This window comes from Streptopelia decaocto (assembly GCF_964273445.1).
Source record: "Streptopelia decaocto genome assembly, chromosome: 3".
NCBI classification, from domain to species: Eukaryota; Metazoa; Chordata; class Aves; order Columbiformes; family Columbidae; genus Streptopelia; species Streptopelia decaocto.
Window position 1 is genome coordinate 50,195,551 of NC_138656.1, and position 19,304 is coordinate 50,214,854.

Genomic DNA, 19,304 nt, shown 5'->3' on the forward strand with positions numbered 1-19,304 from the left:
AAGTCAGCAATATTTTTCCATAGACAATGCATTTGATTCAGAACTATGAACAGACTATTTCCATTAGTAAACACTATAAAACAGAACTGCTTGTGTTATCCAGCACCCTTCTTGTATATTCAGATTTCACTGGAGGGTAAATAAATCCAGAAGTATCTAGTATGACTTTCTGTCCCTAAATGGACCATGTAGCAGAATCTCATTTTTAATAATGACATTTATGTTACTTCACCAATGAAATGCATAATAATAACAGGAAAATTATTGTGTTAATGATCAGAGTGTATAATAAGATGCACAATTAGGAGGATTATGGGAATTTAATGGGATGAGAAGGGCAAGAGATCATCTGCTGTATGACTCTTCATGATTGTAACCTGCTGTCTATATCCCTAATGTGTTTTTATGACTTCTGTGCTTTGGTTTGTTTTCCAGTTTGTGTTCTGCCGTGAATGTAAAGAAGAATACCATGAAGGGGAATGCAGCTCTCTCCTCAGCACACAGGGAGCCATGGCCCAGAAGGTAGGGATCCCATAACTCATTACAGCCTGATCATTATCCCTGGCCCAGCTAAAGCGACATTTGTCAAATGGGTCCTAATTATAATCCTAAGTAAAAGCAATTATGTTCATGCTGAATTACTCCAGCCACTGGAGTGGCCGAATTGGCTTTGCAGTGGATTTCGGTCGCTTTGATTGATAGAGTAGCTGAATTCTGTCAGGAACACACAGGACTCTGCCATCAGCTGATAAAGGAAAGGCCTTCCCAATGGGCTTTTGGGGTTGTCTCTATTCAGTATGAACACTTTTGAAAGGCTTTCTGTAGTCTTGCTGCCTTTCAGTTTGTATGTTTATATTCAGTGCACCAATCAGGAAATCATGTAGGTTTGGACAGAATAACAGGGTTTTTATACAGCTTTTGCAGAAAATGCTGTTCATTATTTATGTTTTAGCTCAGAGAAATAAAAAATAGATTGCCTAGGCTGGAAGCTTTTAGATTATAATTATTCTAGGCTGCTCTATATTTTTGTAGCTGTTGTAGATATAGACCTGAACAAGAAATAGCTTTACTCTCCCGGCATTTCTCTTTGTTTGAGATTCAAGCATTCCTGCTCTCCATGGCAAATAGCTCATAGTCTTTCAAAAGAAAGACAGAGTGAAAGGAAGATGAGAGGTACCCCCTAAATATCTCACAGCTTGATGCTCAGGGTGCTCTCCTGAAAAGCAGAAAACTGATATTCTGATATTCAGATGTCTGGCATGTTTGAAGCTAAAAGGAAAGTTAAACCCTGAGCCCCACACAATCCAACGTGGCAGATGCAGGATTGTGGGCAGATACTGATGGGGACTTGCGTCTGGCCAGCTCTCAGCAAGACAGGCCCAGCTCCTGTCTGTGCCTGCAGGCAGGCTCTGCCTGAGCCTGGCTTTTGGGGCATCTCACTCTTTGAATGTAGAGACCAGGAAGGAGCTGGGTGCCTACTGGGAACCTTTGCCATCTGCTACCTTGAGGCAGGTCATTTGCTGTACTTTGGAGACACTGCACTAGGTTATGACCTGTATAGACATTCTTCTCTTTAACTTTTCTTAGTAAAGTTCTTCTGCTTTATAAAAAGAGCTAAAGCTCATTAAGCCAGAATTAAACAGCCTGTGTCCTCATAACGAGGGCATCTACCTCCAGTCTCCTGGAACATAGGTACTGTATGAGATTCAAACTCCATTTACTTTCCCATCCTCTAGTGGTTTGTGATTCGGATGTGGTATTTTGTGTTTAGCACTTCTCAGCAAATTTTCATCCCATGAATTTGTGCAACCCCTTTTTTGGAGAAATATGTATATGCACTTCTAGCATTCACACTACTCCATGACAAGGAGATTTGCAGCTAAACGACCCTCTGTGAAGAACAATCTCTTCTTGTTTGCAGTAGCCTTTGAACAGTCTTCCAGCTCCCATTCACAGTTATGTGAAAACAAAATAACTTGAACAAAGACACTGAGAGATAGCTGAACTCACCAGTAGCTTGCTAAAGTAAGAGACCAAGACCAAATATCTTACCTGAATTAAGTAGAGATAGAACTTGAATATATTTGAACATGAACAGTGAGGCCTATATCCATTAAGCCATTTATGCCTGGAGTTTTGCCTAGAGTACTGAAAGTCAACAAGGCACCTTACAAATGAGTTCAACAATATTGGCTCTCTGGGAGTTAGAGTTTGTATAATTTCCGTGCTCTAGGGCAGAGATAAAGGTGTGCCAGGAAAAATCAGAATACCGTAAGAAGTGGTTTATTTTATATATTTGCATATTGCCTTAGCTTCTGATGATAACAGGAGCACTTTGTCCATCTGGTCCAGAATCTCAACACATGAACAGCACTTAATTAGACCTGTTAACTTAGGGAAGTTGACTACTTTTACTTTTCCAGTGTAATGTGAACATTTTTGCTGTTCCTGAAAAATTGCCTGTACTCTCAAAAAGCTGTTCCAGAATAGCTAAACGATAGTACCAGAATAACTCTTTCAGCTATGAAAATCAGTTCCCCAGTACAGACAAGCCCACAGACTACCAAAAATTCATTTAGACTCCAACCCAAGCTGAAGGTAATTGTTTCAGGTCAGCCGCCTTTTCCTCTTAAGAAACTAAGAGAGTCGCACTAATTAAACTTCTCCACTAGGTGGAGATGTGCCACTGAAGAAATGTTTTCCTTCACTTCCTGTAACCAGGAGAGAAAACTGAAAAGTAGCTTGAACAAGGCAAACCCAGGTGCTGGTGTGATGTTGGTTTAATCTGAGCAGCATCACTACGAAGCTGTCCTGCATACAAAACTCCTGTACAATGCATAGAAAACATTCGTGGGGCATTTATGGAGAGAAGTGTGCGGAGGACTGTTTTAATCCCTCTCACACTGAGATTAATTTATCCACCTGTGCTTTCAGCCTTTTTGTTCTGTTTAGCCCTACCCTGCTAAGTGCACAACCCTGTGTGTCAGAGTTAATTTGCTATTATTTTACTGCTGTTGAGGCAGTGAGAAGGATCATTTTATCTTTGACTATCATCTGTTTCAAAGTAGGAATAACACACTTCCAGGGTTGTCTTCAGGTCCCGCAGTTTGACTCCTGTCTGGATCCTTTCCATATCACTTATTTTAGAGACAGATCTTATTGTCACAGCTCCTGCTGCTTGGACTTCAGCATAAACCAGACACAATGCCACCAAATTGTTTCTCTCCAGAACTGGTGCAAGACACATGGTCTCAGGAAAATATTTTCTATAGGAAAAATGCAGGTTTTACTGTAGCCTCTAGTGGCTACAGTAGGGAAAGGACCTTCTGTTGTCTTCACATTTCTGCAAATTCCTGCACATCTCTGACGTTCCCAGCATGAGAAGAAGCACTGCAGGCAGGTTTAGGCCTAGGTCAGCATGATAGAGATGAATATGGTAGAGCATGAGGAGTGTGAAAGAGCTGTAAGAAAAGCCAAAAACGTGTGTTGTTGTGAAGAAACTGGGTGGACAGAAGTTGATGGCAACATGTAGAGCAGGAAGAGCTGTGGTACCACTCAAAGCAGCCCATTTGATGGCCTGTGTGCCAGGGCACTGCAAGGACTATCGGTTCCCTGGGGCTTCTCCATGGGTCTGTCAGGGCAGGGCCTGGCAACCCCCTGAGGACAGGGGTAGGCCAAAATTGTGGAAAGTGGGCCCACAGGTGGGCTCATGGCTGAGCAGGGCTGTGGGGAGCTGGAGACAGGCCCTGCTGCAGTGTCACTGAGGCAGGGGCTCATGGCCCCAGAGGCTGACATGGGGTTCTGGGCCATGAGCAGAGTGAGGGGATTCCCAGGGGACTGGGGTGGGAATGCAAGGTCTGGTGGTGCCCTCAGAGCCTGACACTGATTTGGGAAGCCTTGGAGAAGGAGATCCCTCAGAAAGAAAGGTAGAGTCTGATACGGAGCCCATGACAGTGGCCATGAAGTGGCTATGACAGCCAAGGGCTGATGGGAGGGATTGTGACCTGTCAGAGATATAGTTCAAGCTCCAGAAAGAAGGACGAGTGAAGAAAGGGAATTAGCCTTGGGGTGACATGGGACAAACATAAGGGTCCAGGAAGCAGAAATGGCGATGGCGAAAGGGGCCTGTGCTTGGCCATAAGTCAGATGGACTAAATAGGAAGCGTGAGGTCAAGAGGGGTAGCGGGGCTGGTGAGACTGTGAAAGGAGGGAGGGCAGCAGGGAAGGAGAATGGAGTCAGTGGGCAGGAGAAAGGAAGAGGGCAACCATGGCTGCAGAGCACAGGAACAAAGCAGGTGCCATGTGCTGCTTAAGGCTATTTGAAATGTGGGGATTTGAACCTCATAATGGTGGAAAACTAGAGGGCATTGCTTGCTGCTTGGGGTAAAAAAGGCAAACTCAGCAGCTGGCTTGCAGAGAGTAGCCTAGCTTTAAATACTGGTACATCATGATCTTTCAGATCTCTGCACAGACATTGCATAGTCCATTGGGATGGATAAAATGTTCTCTTTCTATCAAAATGTCCATTTTTAGCCCTCATAGGACATTGAAAGCTCATCTTCAGCATTTACTCGTGCAGGGCTGATTATTTCCCATCTTAGTGTGTAAGTTACATAATTTCAGGGAAAATAAAATATCTGTGGCAATTTCAGTTGAGAAGCTTTCTTTTAAAACCATTATAGCCTCTTGGAGCTGTTTGAATTTTGGGATGAGAGAAGTAATCATATTTGATGGATGAAAAGGCACAGTGTGCATGACGGAATCAATGACACAGTAAAGGTGACTCCAGCCAGACTTAGGTTTGGAAATAACCACATAGTCCCTACTATGCACACCACAAAACCAAGCTTCCTGGCCCTTTTTGACCTCACCCATAGACAGCCTATGCTGATAGGGAACCTAGTCATAAACCAACTTCCTCTGTGAGTCCCCAGCTTAACATCAGCCTAGCTTTCCTAGCACAAAACCTTTCTAGACAGTTTGCTTTTTACCATGTTAAGTAATGCACTTTCTTGCTCACTAGCAGCTGGACAATAAAACATGACCATATATTAGATTTGAACACATACAGAGTAGTTCCCAGGACTGGTTTGGTACTTGGCATGCTGATAAGACACCTGCAAGGTAAACTGTAGTAGAAATAGCAATGACACTGATGTAAAAGTGGTGCATATGTAAATAAGTTAATGGCATGTGTGGCACAGAAACAGAAAAGTTTGGAAAAAATGACAGAAACTGGATGAAATGGGTTATAAGAAGGTATGTTTTAGAGATAGTTCTATGGACAAACTTTCCCCAAGATGGTTTTAGCTGCTGATTATCTTATCCTGCCAAGCCAATTATTGTATGATTATAAGAAGGTTTCTTGCGCACAGGTTATGGAATATATAGTATGTAAATTTCTGTCAATTTATTACATTGAAAATCTCATTACCTCCTAAAGATGTTCATTTCAGACCAGGTTCATTGTACATGCAAAGTAAAAATTTATTGTTAGTCTGATCAAAATCTTAGAAAGCTAATCAAAGAACTATCTTTAGTCCATTTGCAATAACACTAGGACTTATAGTTCAAATTATATATAGTTAAAATAACAGATGTGCAAACTTTCTGGTAACACCCACTTAACCGGTGTTACGTTTAACCTTCCACTGCCTGTCTGGGGCCTGGACTCCAATGGTTTCCATCTGGGATGGGCTGGCATAGTGACTCCTTTACCAGGACGAGTATGATGTTGATACTGATGGGGTTTTTTCCTTCCTCGCCATATGGTCTGCTTGGGGGCACTTTTGTATGTTTTTTAACACACTCCTTCACTGGTCTGCAGGTTGATATTGAATTCAAATTTACTATCTATGGTGTGTTTTTCTGAAGTTGGTTATGTCTTTGTTATCCCCAAGGCTGGTTTCACTCAGCTCTCGAGGCTGTGTTTGGGTAGCTGACCACTGGAGAGCTGTTTATAGCACCAGGGCCTCCCACATCATCCTGCACCTGTGATTTCAAGGCCTCTGCTGTCATCCCATGCCTTTACTCCTCTGTGTAGCATTTTGGTTTAGGGTCAGAGACTGTTCATTCTGCCCATAATACCTACACTTGTCACTGCTGTCTGTTAGATACAAAAAATGCATGTAACATTATTAAACCATGCAATTATACAAATTTATACAGAAAAAAAAGCAAAACAGGTAATAGTCACCTGGTCATTAAATAATTGCTGTCACTTGCTAAACCAAATTTCTGGGCAGGCCAAAACAAGTCCAGGGAAAGCCTGAGGGTTTCTGAGGCCTGTGGCGCTGGCTTGGCACAAAGGTTGTAGCCTCTTACAAGAAACCACAACAGTGTTTTTACTGAGCCATAAAGCTGCATGTTCTAAACCTATTTTGGTGTAAGTTTATAGCTAGTGCTGTAAAACTTAACTTCAGTTCCACTCCAAACCTGTGAGGTGCTGCCTATCCTGGCTGTAGCCTATCCCCAGACCTACCACCTTCAAATCAAACCTCAGCTGCTTGTTATTTGGGACCCAGTCCTTAGAATACTCAGGCTGCTGATGCAGGATACAGATACTAACTTTGCTTTTCTGCCACTGGCAGTATAAAACTTATCCAGAACCCCTGTCAGCCCAGGCACCTGTCAGACCAGACCAAATATAGAGCAGTGCCTCAGGTGAGTCAGTGCAAACCTGGTACTAGTTGACAGCATGTGACACCTGGCCCTGACTTCAGCTCTAACCACAGCTTCTGGGCTCGAACGAGCTCAGTCAGGAGCTCTCAGGCAAACGATCAGCTCTGAACCAAACCCATTTAATCACTTCCCAGAAATGCTGTTTGCTGCACAGGTGTGGCATAAAAGCACGCCCATGTGTACACGCGCTTCCAGGAAAGCCTGTCACATCACCTGGCACCTGCTGACATCATTTGTAATGTCGTTCCTGGAAAAGCTCCCAGCTCACTCACCTAGAGCCCATCTTTTCTTCCCATGTATGCAGGTCTCAAAATTGCCAGTAGGTGGTATAAAATATACAGACATTGCTCGCCAGGCTTCCCATTCACCAAACATCTGTCGAATTCCTTATGCCTGTACATTCTCAGCAGGGATGCAGGGTTGTGAAGCCTGGTCTCTTTGTAGTTGGTGGTTTTCTGTAATGATGCAGCAGAGCATATGGGCCCACTGCGATCAAGAGGTATTTCAGAATTTGATTTTAAAGTGGAATTCCCAAATAAAGGTGCTTTCAAAATAAGTTTAGCTGAATTATTTTAATGCAAAGGTATGAAATATTTGGCAAGTGCTTCATTGCAATCAAGCTCAGTGCAATGTACTTCTTACAATATTGCTGTGGAATTGAAAAACTGTGCAATGTGCATGTTAAATTGTAACAGAAAGACATAATGCTGACAAAATTATGGGATGGCATATGTCTCCAGACTTACTGTATGAAGGAAGCAGCAAGCTCCTTTTTTTGCTTGAACCTTTAGTGAAGGGTGAGTTGTTAGGGAAAACACATACATTTTATTGGACTCCACAGTTATGTGACCTTCTGAATCAGTTCTTGGTTATCAGTGTTTTGGGTTTATGCTCTAAATATTGCAAATGTCACTTTCAGAATTGTTTCTTCACTATTTCAGCAAACTTTTCTTACTGCTTTTAGAACAGTGGAAAACAGAAGGTGAAGTTATTTGAAATGGTGTACTACCGGCAGGAGTTAAGATGAGAAACACACAGCATTTCTATGGAAACTTATTTCTCTACTCAAAAGGGGAAAACTAATCAAAATGATAAATAGTGAATGCTGACCACAAAAAAAAAAAAAAAAAATACTTCATTTTACTGAAAGAGCTACTGAAGAGGTTCATCATACATAACATCTTTCAATGACTCCTGAGTCACAGTATGAAATGTGGAACATCTATTATTAGACCATTGATTTTTTTTTTTCCATCAGATAAATTTAAAAAGTTAAATAAAACATGGCTGTACAAAAAATGGCACACCTAACTTGATTTCTAAAGTATCTTAAATAAATGGAATAGAAACTGAGGGTCAGGGGTTTAGTAGCTGGTATATTCACAATGTCAAGCACAGGACATTTCAACCCACAGATGTCTAATTAAAGTAGCAAGAAAAAATAACTATAACCAGGAAATGTTCTGTAAAATTTATTTCTATGTTATAAATAAAGATACACCGGAGGAAATCTGAGAATAGATCTTAACTTTCTAGTGAGAAATGGATAGGAACTATATAGAGAGAATTTTAGCTTTCCTATTTTGGGTAGTAATAAAGTAAAAAGATGTGACAGGCTGCTTTTGTTTTTGAGGTTAAGCTGAGAGTCATTTGCAGCTGTGTTACGGGAGAAGGCATGTTCTTTATTTCACACGTGGAAAACAGCTATGCAAGAATGACCTGTATTAGATTAATTTGCTACTTCAGAGCAGTGTAAATTCAATATTCACCAGCTACCTTAATTTAATTTGTGCCGATATGAACAGCCCCAACATGCAGAATGAGAACCTTGATGTGCAGAGTCACCAAACCAGAGCGCTCTGATTTTATTTAGTGAAAGTCACTCTCATCTTGTACCAGGCACAATATCCTGTGTATATCACTTTGATTTCAGCTAGTTGCTGTCACCACAAAGGAACTCTTTTTTTACAGCAGGATTCCCTAGGCACAACAGACAAATTTGCTCACAAAGCTGCTTCATGTGAATTTAACTGGATCAGCGTGGTACTGACACCTCTATTTTTCCTGAGCATGAAACATATTCCCGTTGAAGGATATCTTTCTTGTTCCTTATCTGTAGTCATATTTTAGTGTTTTGATCAGCCCAAATCTTTCTCTAGGCTAGAACACTAGTTCCATAGCTATGTACACCTCTCTTTGTGAGATTTTGACTCTTAAATGACTCAAATAATGTATTTTCTCCAAAGCCTCTCCAGCCTATCTAGTGCCTTAGACATCTGCTGTTTTCACACTCCCCAGCCCCCAACTAAAGTAAAAGGCACCACTAAACACAACAGGATGTTAATTCATGTGAACATGTTCATAAAACAGCCCACTAGAAGCTGAGAAAACAAAAGAAATTGAAGTTGGATTGTCACCATCCCTTGTAGATCAAGCTTCAACAGATGAAGCTGCTTTTGCTTAGAGGTCTAGCCCAAAATAATTAGTGGGCTGTGTTAATCTAAATGTTATGGTGGTTTGAACATTGCTTTGTGCACAATAAATTATTATTTGTCTTCCTTTCAAGCGCTTTCAAATATCCATAGTTCTCGCATTTGTGCTGGAAGATGAGTAATACTTTCTGGTTTGAGACATCTAAGCCTTTTTTAGAATGCTATATTTCACATAAAGTCATAATTTAACATATTTCTGTTTATTTTTAAAAATCATATTTTTCCAAGGAAGATTAATTTAAACCCAAGCATTTCTGATCAAAAGGAAAGGTATTTCTGATTTAAAGGAAGCTGCACTAGGATACAGTTTTTAAAGTTATGCATGACAGGCTTTTTTGCTTATCAGAAAGGAATTAAACACCAAAAGCAAACAAACAGGAGTCCAGAAATTACAGTCACTAAAGCTAAGCACCACATAGTGCTAACAGCTTTATATTCTATTCTGAATCAAGCTTCATATTCTAGTCTGAATCAAGGGTCTTTGGTTTTCACATGATGTCTATGCTAGGCAAAATAAGCATGATCATAAAAGAAGTGTGCTTACATAAACAGTATATAATGCAGTGCATGTCAGAATTCAACATTATATATCTAGTGCTTCCAGTATCTGAAGAGGAGGTTTTGCCATAAACGTTTTTAATCTGGAGGGTATCGCTTAGTTGCTGACTGTGAACACAAACGTCGTTTACTTTACATAGTGCTACAGACCAGTCGATGCGTGCCCTATTACCTGAATGAGATGCTGCTTCACGAAGGACACTTTATTTCTATTTCCAAATGCTTTCTGCCTCTGTAGGACTTTTTCCAGTACTGCCTGATATTGCTTAACAGCATAAAAAGCTTTTCATGTACATGTTCTTGTATTCCTATATGTGGCTCAGCAGTCTCTGTAGTCTCCTTATCCCTGTTAGCTTTTCCAAATAACTCAGCATAGAAACAGAATAGAAGTAAATCTACGTCCTTCAGTGTCACCCAGAGATAACCATACAGACTTTTTCACCTATGTCACTAAGGGATATTGCAGAAGGGATGTTGAAAAATGCTTGCAGCAGCTCTTACTGTAGCTTCCTATTACTTATGGATATTCATTCCTGATCATAATGTGCAGCACAGTTGAGAATCAAAAAAAATATTCATAAAGTGGCATGGATGGAATCTAGTAGATTTCACTAGTGCTGGGGCAAATACTTTGTAATAACTGGGGAACCAGAGCATATTGTGTGGGGTCAGCATCACAAGGGGTCCAAGTCTGCTTTCCTCGGCAAACTGACATGTGATGCACCCCTGGAGCATCTCTGACCTTCCCATCCAAGACCAGGCAGGCCAAATAAAGTGAGAGTCACCTCCACCTGATAGACCAGCTCTATTGCCTAGGCCACTGCCAAGGAGATCAGCTGTGCTGGCTTAGGATGAAAGAACATGATTTATATAGACACTGGTAATGGAGAACTGTCATTCACCTTCCCTTTATTGTTTGAGGAAAAAGTGCAAATAAATATATGTGTGCTTGCAGTCATTGTATGTGGAGCACTAAATAAAGCACATGAACACTGGGGGGTCATAGATCAGTACGGTATAATTTCTTCACTGAATCGGAGGAATTCCGTCACTGTACCATTTCTCTGCATTTGCTTCCTGCAGCAGGAAGTATTTTACTTAGCATTCAGCAAGACTAGGTATAGGAGGGACGTTTCAGCTCTAGTGGGCTGAAAATACCATGCTGCTGCATCTGTTTCATGCTAGGATTTTTGCAATGCAAAATACTAATATAATAATTCACTCTGCTGTTTTCAGCAATTTGGTCTTTCTTGGTGAATTGCATATGTGTGGTTTTAAGTTGTTTATTTCACTTATTCCAAGCTCTCCCGAGTTTGTTTGGGTTTGATTTGTTTGGGTTTTTTTTGTTTTGGTTTGATTTTTTTGGTTTGGTTTCGTTTGGTTTGATTTTTTTGTTTGTTTTTTGTTTGTTTGTTTGTTTGGGGTTTTTTTTGTTTTTTCCAGAACTAAGATCAAATATCTTTATACAAATCGAATTATAAATTGGGCATGTGAAATTTTGCCTCAGTGGCATTTCCTATTAGGGTAAACAAAGGCATGAAGATGAAGAAGAAGTATGTTTCCAAGTACTGAACCACACAGCTTGGATTTGGCCTATTTGGGAAAAACAGAGCCACTGTGAAGCTCTTCTGGGTTGACTACAAAAATTAAAAATACTTCTGGTCTTCTCATGTAGCTATTATTCTGAAAGCAATAGCTGTCACTGCTGTATGATGTTCATCTTGAATTAGCTTTAAGCATATTAAGTCATTAATTCCCATTACAACCAGATAAAATTAATGTCATCTTCCCTCTGTCACTGAGCAATCTGAGGCCCAGGTCAAGTGTTCCCCACTCTTCCCATCTTGTGTTCAGGCCTCTCTGAGTTAGCTCGGGTTGCTTGCTGAAGTCATCCTTCCTTAAAGATCAAGGTGTTGTGAGATCAATACTAGATTATGTTCTTTGCTATTAGCCTGAGACACTTTTTCTGTTTCCCAGAATTTACTAATGTCCTGTTGTACAGAGGTCATCATCTTGCCAAATTGCTGAATAATCCAGGAGGGTGCAGGGCTGAGACCAGAAGCCGAGAGCCAAAAGTAAAAGTCACTTCTAGCATAGAGCTGAGAAGACTTCGTTCACCTTTGTCACTTCTACATCAAAAATATGAAGTGAGGAGCAATAAAAGGAATTAGAGGGCTGAGGAGACTGATATAGATAGTAAAATAAAAGAAATAATACCATTAACGCATTTTTTTATGTTTTTTGATTTAAAAAGCCGGGGCGGGGGGCGAATGGGGTATTTTTGTGGGTTGCTGTGTTTGATTGGTTTTTGTTTTGTTTTTAAGATGCTTGTTGCAATGGCCACCAGATGAGCTACAAATGACTTTCTGCAGATGTTGCGCTTTGTTATTTTAGCTCAAGTGGCTTCAGCCAAGAAATAATATCTAGGTTTTATGCTGCAAAAACTCACAGGTCTTATCAGTGGTAACTGAGCAGAAATCAAGAGCAGTTATGCTTGTGTTGCATGTTTAAAAGTTGGGCCAATTTCCTTTTTCTGTCTTATGAGAAACAAATATCTAAAAATTTATCCATGTAAATAAATGTTAAATCTATCCAGATAACAGCCTACAAGTATTTAGAAGCTATACACAAAGAAGTTATAGGTCTTTTTACAAATCATATAATTTCATTTAAGCTCATAATTTTCCCACATGCTTGAAAAAACCCACATCGTGAATGGAGAAAGCAGAGCTTCAAGGCTGGAGCCTACATATGTTGTTTACAGCGACTATTCACATAGTTGCCAACCTTACGTGATAGAAACGACTCAAGGCACTGCCATCTCTTTTGTCCTTGTACAATCATTTTAGGTAGGAAATTGCTAAGTAGGACACTTGTGTAGATTATGTAATTTTGTTCCAGTCATAAATAGGACAAACACAGGAGTCCCTTTTAAAAGAACACTCTTCATGATGACTTTTTCCACCTGTGTCATCCACCTGTGTGTTTTAAATTTTTTCTCCACAATTTTTGCGTTTATTCTTTGTGCCTCTTAAGGCTTCTTGAATTTATATAGCTGTATGTTTGAATGAATTCTAGACCTCTAAAACAAAGACATGCACTTTATTATGAAAAACAGCTTCCTTCCAGGGACCCCACCATTCTGCATTATCAAGCGTTGCATTGCCTTGGTGTTTTTGCTTTTCTTGCAAGAAGGGCTTTAATTCCTGAAGCAGAATCAAACCTACGGTGTCCAACATGTCACATCTCAGCCAGGGTCATCTGACTCCCGCTTCACCTCACCTTTTTGCTTTCCCTGTCCGTGCATATGCAGCACGGCTTACTGCCCGCTGTGCCCTCCTGCGTGGGCTCTGCCGGCCACCCGGGCCAGGGAGCAATGGGAAGGACACAGCCTGCGCTGCAGCTGGGGGTAGGAAGCACCCCCAGGGTGGCACAGGCTCCAGTACTGCAGCTCCTCCTGCCACCCTGCAGCCCAAGAGCTAACTCAATATACGATTCATGCACGCTGGGAGAAAATAAGTTTGCATTTTGAAGCAAAAATTCTCCATCTCTCACAAAGCCCAGCCTACTTGGCCTCGCAGTCCCTCCTGTCTGTTGCTCGTGAGTAGTTACCACTTCAGTGTAGGCATCATGTCCCAGCACGGCCTTTCGGTATTGTGCCCACAGGTAGTTTTTCTCTCTCTTTGCAGGGATATGTGGTTGATGAACATGCAGCCATGCAAGCTCGATGGGAAGAGGCATCTAAAGAAACAATCAAGAAGACAACCAAGCCATGCCCCAGCTGCAATATTCCAGTAGAAAAAAATGGTAAATTTATTAGATATCTCATACTTAACTGTCTTTTAAAATGCGTTTTACGATATAAATGTATGAATGTGCATGTGTACATATGCACACTATTATCCCAAGAGTGGGAGAGCACATAGAGTTTGAATCTTCCCTCTGTCATTTTATCTAAATTATCCTGAAATCACTGAGTTCTAAAGTCACTAATTAAGCCTCACAACATGCCTGGGTATTTTATAGATATGGAAAATAAGGCACAGAAAGACACTTGATGTAGCATTCATATGACTGAATGTCCAGCTAGTTGTCTAGATTTTCCATTGTCAATGGAAAAAACAGACATTTGTAGAGCAAAACTCATCTCATGATGAAATAGAACATGCACCTAATGTAAGCCAGAAGAATCACACCTAAAAGAGGGGTGTGGAGAATTAATCCTGCTGTAGATGTCTTACACAGTATATAGCTGAATTTATATGAGATTCATTGCAACCCAGTGACATGCCCACAGCAAAAGAGCAAGTCAGAGGAAGAAATGTGAGTTCTGACAAACTGGTCGCACTAATCAGTGCTTACCATGTAGGAAGAAAAGTAGTTTGCTGTCACTGAGGCGGTTAAAATGAGGAACAGGAACATTAGATAGGCTATACCCTATAGGTTCATGCTGTTCCAAGATTTAGTTGTATTTATGTTAATTAATCAAAATATATTAAAATTATTGCCTAAATATTATACAAATATTAAGTACAGAGGATGCTTCTCAGTTTTGTGGCATCGCTTATTCAAATGGGACTCTGAAAATTCAAAATAAGACACTGAAAACTGCAAGGAGCGAACACTTCAAGAAGTGATGCCACAGAAATATTACTGAGGAAGAAATAGGACAAAATCCTGAAATCTGGGGTTTAATGAAAGAAAATAAGGCAGTTGGCAGATGGAAAGTGGGAGACTTCTTCAAGCACAATAAACAGAATGAAAGAAAGCATGAATTTAAGAGTGGGAAGGTGAGACGAGATTTGGCAAAGTGTGGAGAGCAATTTGGGCAGCAGAAGAGAGATAACAGAGGGGTAAGTCAAAAAATTATTTACAGACTTGTAAAGCAGGCTGGAAAGCAGAAGTTTGAACAGGGTTATAAACAGACAAATAATAATTGTAACTATTCATACTTAACAGTTTGTGCCTAGCCAAATGAAAAAAAAAATAGAAAAAAAACACCTTCTGATCAGGCTTGAAACAGTGCTAGGACCTTTACTTTCTCTTAGATGCTGTTACAAAATCTTTACTGTTAATTACAGGCAGTTGTCACTAGTCACAAACAGGATATCTCTATTTGACACCATTTACACAACTCCCACTAATGTTTAGGAAAGTTCCTTGTAGAAATCCCCAATGAGTCAAAAAGGAAATAAAGGCTATTATACTTTTTACCTTTGAAAGAAAATACTGAAAATGGATAATATGCAGGAAAAGACCTTTCCTTGCTTATAGTCTGGCCAATGTCAGAACAGTGCCTCATAAAGGAAAATGCCAAAACAATGGCAGCAGGCCAGAAATGTTTAAACACACTGGAATTGGCTGATTGTGCTGCCATTCAGAGGGACTTAGGCTGGAAAATGGGCTGAGAGAAACCTCATGAAGTTTGTCAAAGAGAAATGCAGGCCCAACCTGATGAAAAGGACCTGAGTGTCCCAGTAGATTACAAATGGGGCATGAGCCAGCAATATGCCCTTGCAGCAAAGGTGGCCAACAGCATCCCGGGCTGCATTAGGAACGGCATCACCAGCAGGTCAAGGGAGGTGATCCTGCCTCTCTGCTCAGCACTGATGAGACACATATCAAGTAGAGGGTCCAGTCCTGGGCTTCCCTGTACATGAGAGGCATGGACCGGAGCAAGTCCAATGAGGGGCTACAAAAACGATAAAAGGACTGTATAAAGAAATACCTGATGGGCAGAGCAAAGAAGACAGAGCTGACCTCTTCTCAGTGGTGCCCACTGAAAGCACAGAAGGCAATGGGCAAAAACTGAAACACAGGGAAGTCCACTTAAACATAAAATGCTTTTTACTGCGTGGGTGGTTGAAAACTAGAACAGATTGCCCAGAAAGTGTCTCCATTCTAGGATACATTCAACACCCAATTGGACACAACCCTGAGCACCATACTTTAGTGGACTCTGCTTTGAGCAGTAGAGTTTGGACTGGATGATCTCTAAAGGTACCTTCCCACCTCAGTGATTCTGTGATCTGCAAATTAAGGTGTGACATGTAATAAATGCAGTGCTTGCTTTCTTCTCTGGTCATGGGGTAATGCACAGCAAACTGAAAGGAGCATTTCACTTCTGCCTAAGTACAGCTGGTATCAAGACGCTGATGGCTCTACACCCAAGTCTGCCAACAGTCCTCATTTGGGAGGAGTACACTGACTCCACACTAGAGAATAAATCTGCCTTCCCTCCCCAAATGCTTACGTGGACACTGTCTTTTACAACGGACAGTGACAATGCTGATAACTTTTCTGTAATAGCCTGTATTTCTCTATGTCAGTAACTTTTCTACAACACTCTGTATAGCTATTGGCATTGTAGAATACTTCTGTACACCAATAACTTTTCTGTAATAGCCAAAGTGAAAGAGCAAAACACTTTCCCGCAGCTTAGTTCCCAGTCTAAGTTAGTTTAAACACACATCCATGTCCCTCGGAGGACTGCTGCACTCACAGAGCTGTAGGCCACGTTGCCTGAGGCACTCTCCACTCTTACTGCTGATCGCAGCTGCCATGCAGCAGAGAATAACATGATTTATGTAGCTTAGCAGATAGAGCACACATTTGACAGAGGGTGCCTGGTGGGGTTTGGGTCCTGCGCCAGGACTGAGATTAATTTTACCCAGTGATGGCTTAGTAAAAATCATGAGAGAGGATTGGATCTAAATGTTAAGTAAAGTGTAACATGGAGGCTGGTCACTGGTATGCTTTCATTTAAATAAGATAAAAATGCCTGGCAAATTATATCTCTTACACAAAAATATAAACTGATGAATAGACCTTGCCATCACAGCTAGTTTTCTCTCTCGTGTCAGATCAAGCAGACCAACCTATTTTAACAAACCCGTTCTTGTGTCTCCTGATGTTTTTACCTTCTGAGAATCACTCTGGAGTGGCATTTATAAAAAAGGTGGTGTAGGGTAGCAGGTCATACAGTAGGGAACACACACTCCCTGTACCTCCTATCACCATCTGGAGTCAAACCAAAATGACATTTCAGCATTTCTTCATATTGCATGCTTTTCTTTCAGTTTGAATTATACAAGAGATCTTTTTGTATGCTAAGAAACATAATCTCCATTTGAAGTGTATTTCTGTAATGACCTTTGACAATGTTAATGTTTTATATATTACAAAATAAACATTTTATCAAGGTTGTGAGCAGAGAGATTAAAGCTGCTCTCTCAGTATGGCCAAGTAAGAAACCCAACACACAGTAAAAATAAATGCGATCAAAAGGCTGTTTCAGATACTAAGAAGGTCAAATCAACTTAAATTACTGATGTGATTTTGATATACACAGCAGCCAGCCAGCCAAAATCTTTATCTCCTGATTTATTGTCATTGCAAGTCGCTCAGTTGTTGAATCCAAATTTTTTTAAAAATTGAATTTTGTTCATCTTCTGGCTCACAGCAGGACTAGGCTAGAGTATCCTTGAGCAGACACCTCCCTGGCTGCTTTGAGAGGACACAGACTGTCATCTCTTTTCCCTATCCCTAGCACAGTCTCGTATAATTTCCTCCTATTCCTGCAGTCCCTCAAGGGAGACCAGCACATTACACCCCAATAAGCAAGGGAGTAGCAGGTTTTAGAAAGCCCAAGAAAAAATATTCTTCAGGTTTGTACTTCTCTTTTATTAAATATTCTACTTGGATAGTAAATGAATGCCTAAGAAAGTTGTTTTTTTCACTGTTAATTGTTGATTAATATCTCTAAGCATTTGCCAAGTACCAAAGCCATTGTGTTGCTGTTTTGCAGGTGGCTGCATGCACATGAAATGTCCTCGTCCCCAGTGCAGATTTGAGTGGTGCTGGAACTGTGGCCTGGAGTGGAACAGAACCTGCATGGGAGATCACTGGTTTGACTAGTGATGCTGAGGCCAGACCGTGTTGCTGCGAAAGCTTGTTTTTTATCAGGGCCAAATTCTGAACTTCTTGCTTAGACAAAACTCCCAGTGGTTTCAGGGACATGGAGTTCAGAATTTGGCCCAGTTTGTTGGGTTTTGCTTTCTTGCATATGCAATCATACCAAAATCACATTGAAGGTATGCCAAGGATTTTAAATCCACTAAGTAGAAAGAGTAATTGTTTTAATGGACAGACTTGCTCATCGTGGTACAACAAGGGGTAAATTTAAACTTTCTAAACTTATGCGGTCTGTCAGCAAGGAGGGCAGACAGGCTTACCATGAGGAACTTTGCTTCACACTTATAGTCAGAAAGCTGTGGCTCTTGAGAGAGAGAGCAGCCTGCTTCTGTGTGTGTGCGCGTGAGCGTCAAGTGGGGTGGAGGCTGTTCCCTGCATCAGCTGTTTTGTCTTTATTTTTGACCACTCCTTTGCTCATTCAGCGCAATTTTTGATTTTGAGGCAGTATTTCTTAACAGCTTTTTTGGCAGAGGGAAGACTGTGGCTCTTCAGTATTTTCTCAGGGTTCCTTCCTAACAGGCTTTCTGTAAGGGTCTTGCTTGCAAACCAAATTCTCATAGAAACATCCAGCTTTATGCCACATTTGTGTTTGTATCTTTGTAACAAAGAACACAAAACCTGCCTACACACTCGTTATAGCCTTTGCTACCACTTGAAGATTAACTAAGGGTACAGTTTCAGCTCTAATTGTGATTTGTTGCAGTGGTGACTGGATCAGATTAAGTGTTGAGCAAGCTAGACTCACAGGGCTTAATTTTTCATGTGCTTACAGCAATACATTGGACATTGCGAAGGGAGACAGGAGGAGACTTCTCAGGGGGTTTCTCTATCATCGTTCTCCTAAACTGAATTAGAATATGGGTATATTTCTGAAAATATAGTCACAGTTCAAACTGTGTGGGGCAGAGGACATCTTTCATTTTACAATGTTAACACTGTAAGTAAAGCTTACTAGCATTTCCAAACTTGAACAATCTTACTGTCTGGTGTGTGTTACATTGCTGTCTTATTCTGAAATGAGATGGGTACTGTCTACATCCAACATACCATGTAACAATTTGCACAATTCAGTTTTGGAAAAAAAAAGAAACAACGCACAATAAAATGTTTAAAACTATAAACTTTATTTCTTTTTTCATGTGAACACAAATTGAGTATAAAGATGCCAGATGGGTCATGCATTTCCTTGACTGATTCAAACTCCCAGCTGAGAGGCTAGCCCTTTGATTAAAACATACTATTAGCACAAAATAAATTCTAGGGCCATGGGCTTCTTTTATCAAGTTTGAATTAATATTTTTTATGGCATGACCACAGGTTTCTGAAAAGATGGGGGTGCCACATATCAATCAGTGCAAAGCAAGAAGCTTGAGGTATAAAGAAATCTCATGCTCACTACAAAAATGTCCAGCTGCAGTGGAGTATTCATCTGTCTCAGCTGGAATTGACATTACAAGTCTGAGGAAACAAAGGGATGAATGCATGAGGTACCAAAAATGAGAGAATGAACTAGTAGCATCAAAAAAATGAGAGAGAAAGGAAGTGGCAATGAGAGGACAATGGCCATTTCCTAACAGCCATTTTCCTTTTGGCACTGGT

At 40.7% G+C, this 19,304-nt stretch overlaps 1 protein-coding gene across 3 annotated transcripts in view; it reads left to right on the forward strand.

Moving 5' to 3' along the window:
• PRKN (parkin RBR E3 ubiquitin protein ligase) overlaps positions 1-18,817 on the forward strand; it is a 725,918-nt gene extending 707,101 nt beyond the window's left edge. For all 3 annotated transcript variants that reach the window (XM_082048436.1, XM_082048435.1, XM_082048437.1), the window contains 3 exons: positions 436-522; positions 13,421-13,538; positions 17,539-18,817. In XM_082048436.1, coding sequence (XP_081904562.1) covers positions 436-522; positions 13,421-13,538; positions 17,539-17,648 — 315 coding nt within the window. In that variant the 3' untranslated portion in view covers positions 17,649-18,817. The remainder of the gene's footprint in view (positions 1-435; positions 523-13,420; positions 13,539-17,538) is intronic.
• Positions 18,818-19,304: the final 487 nt, after the last annotated feature.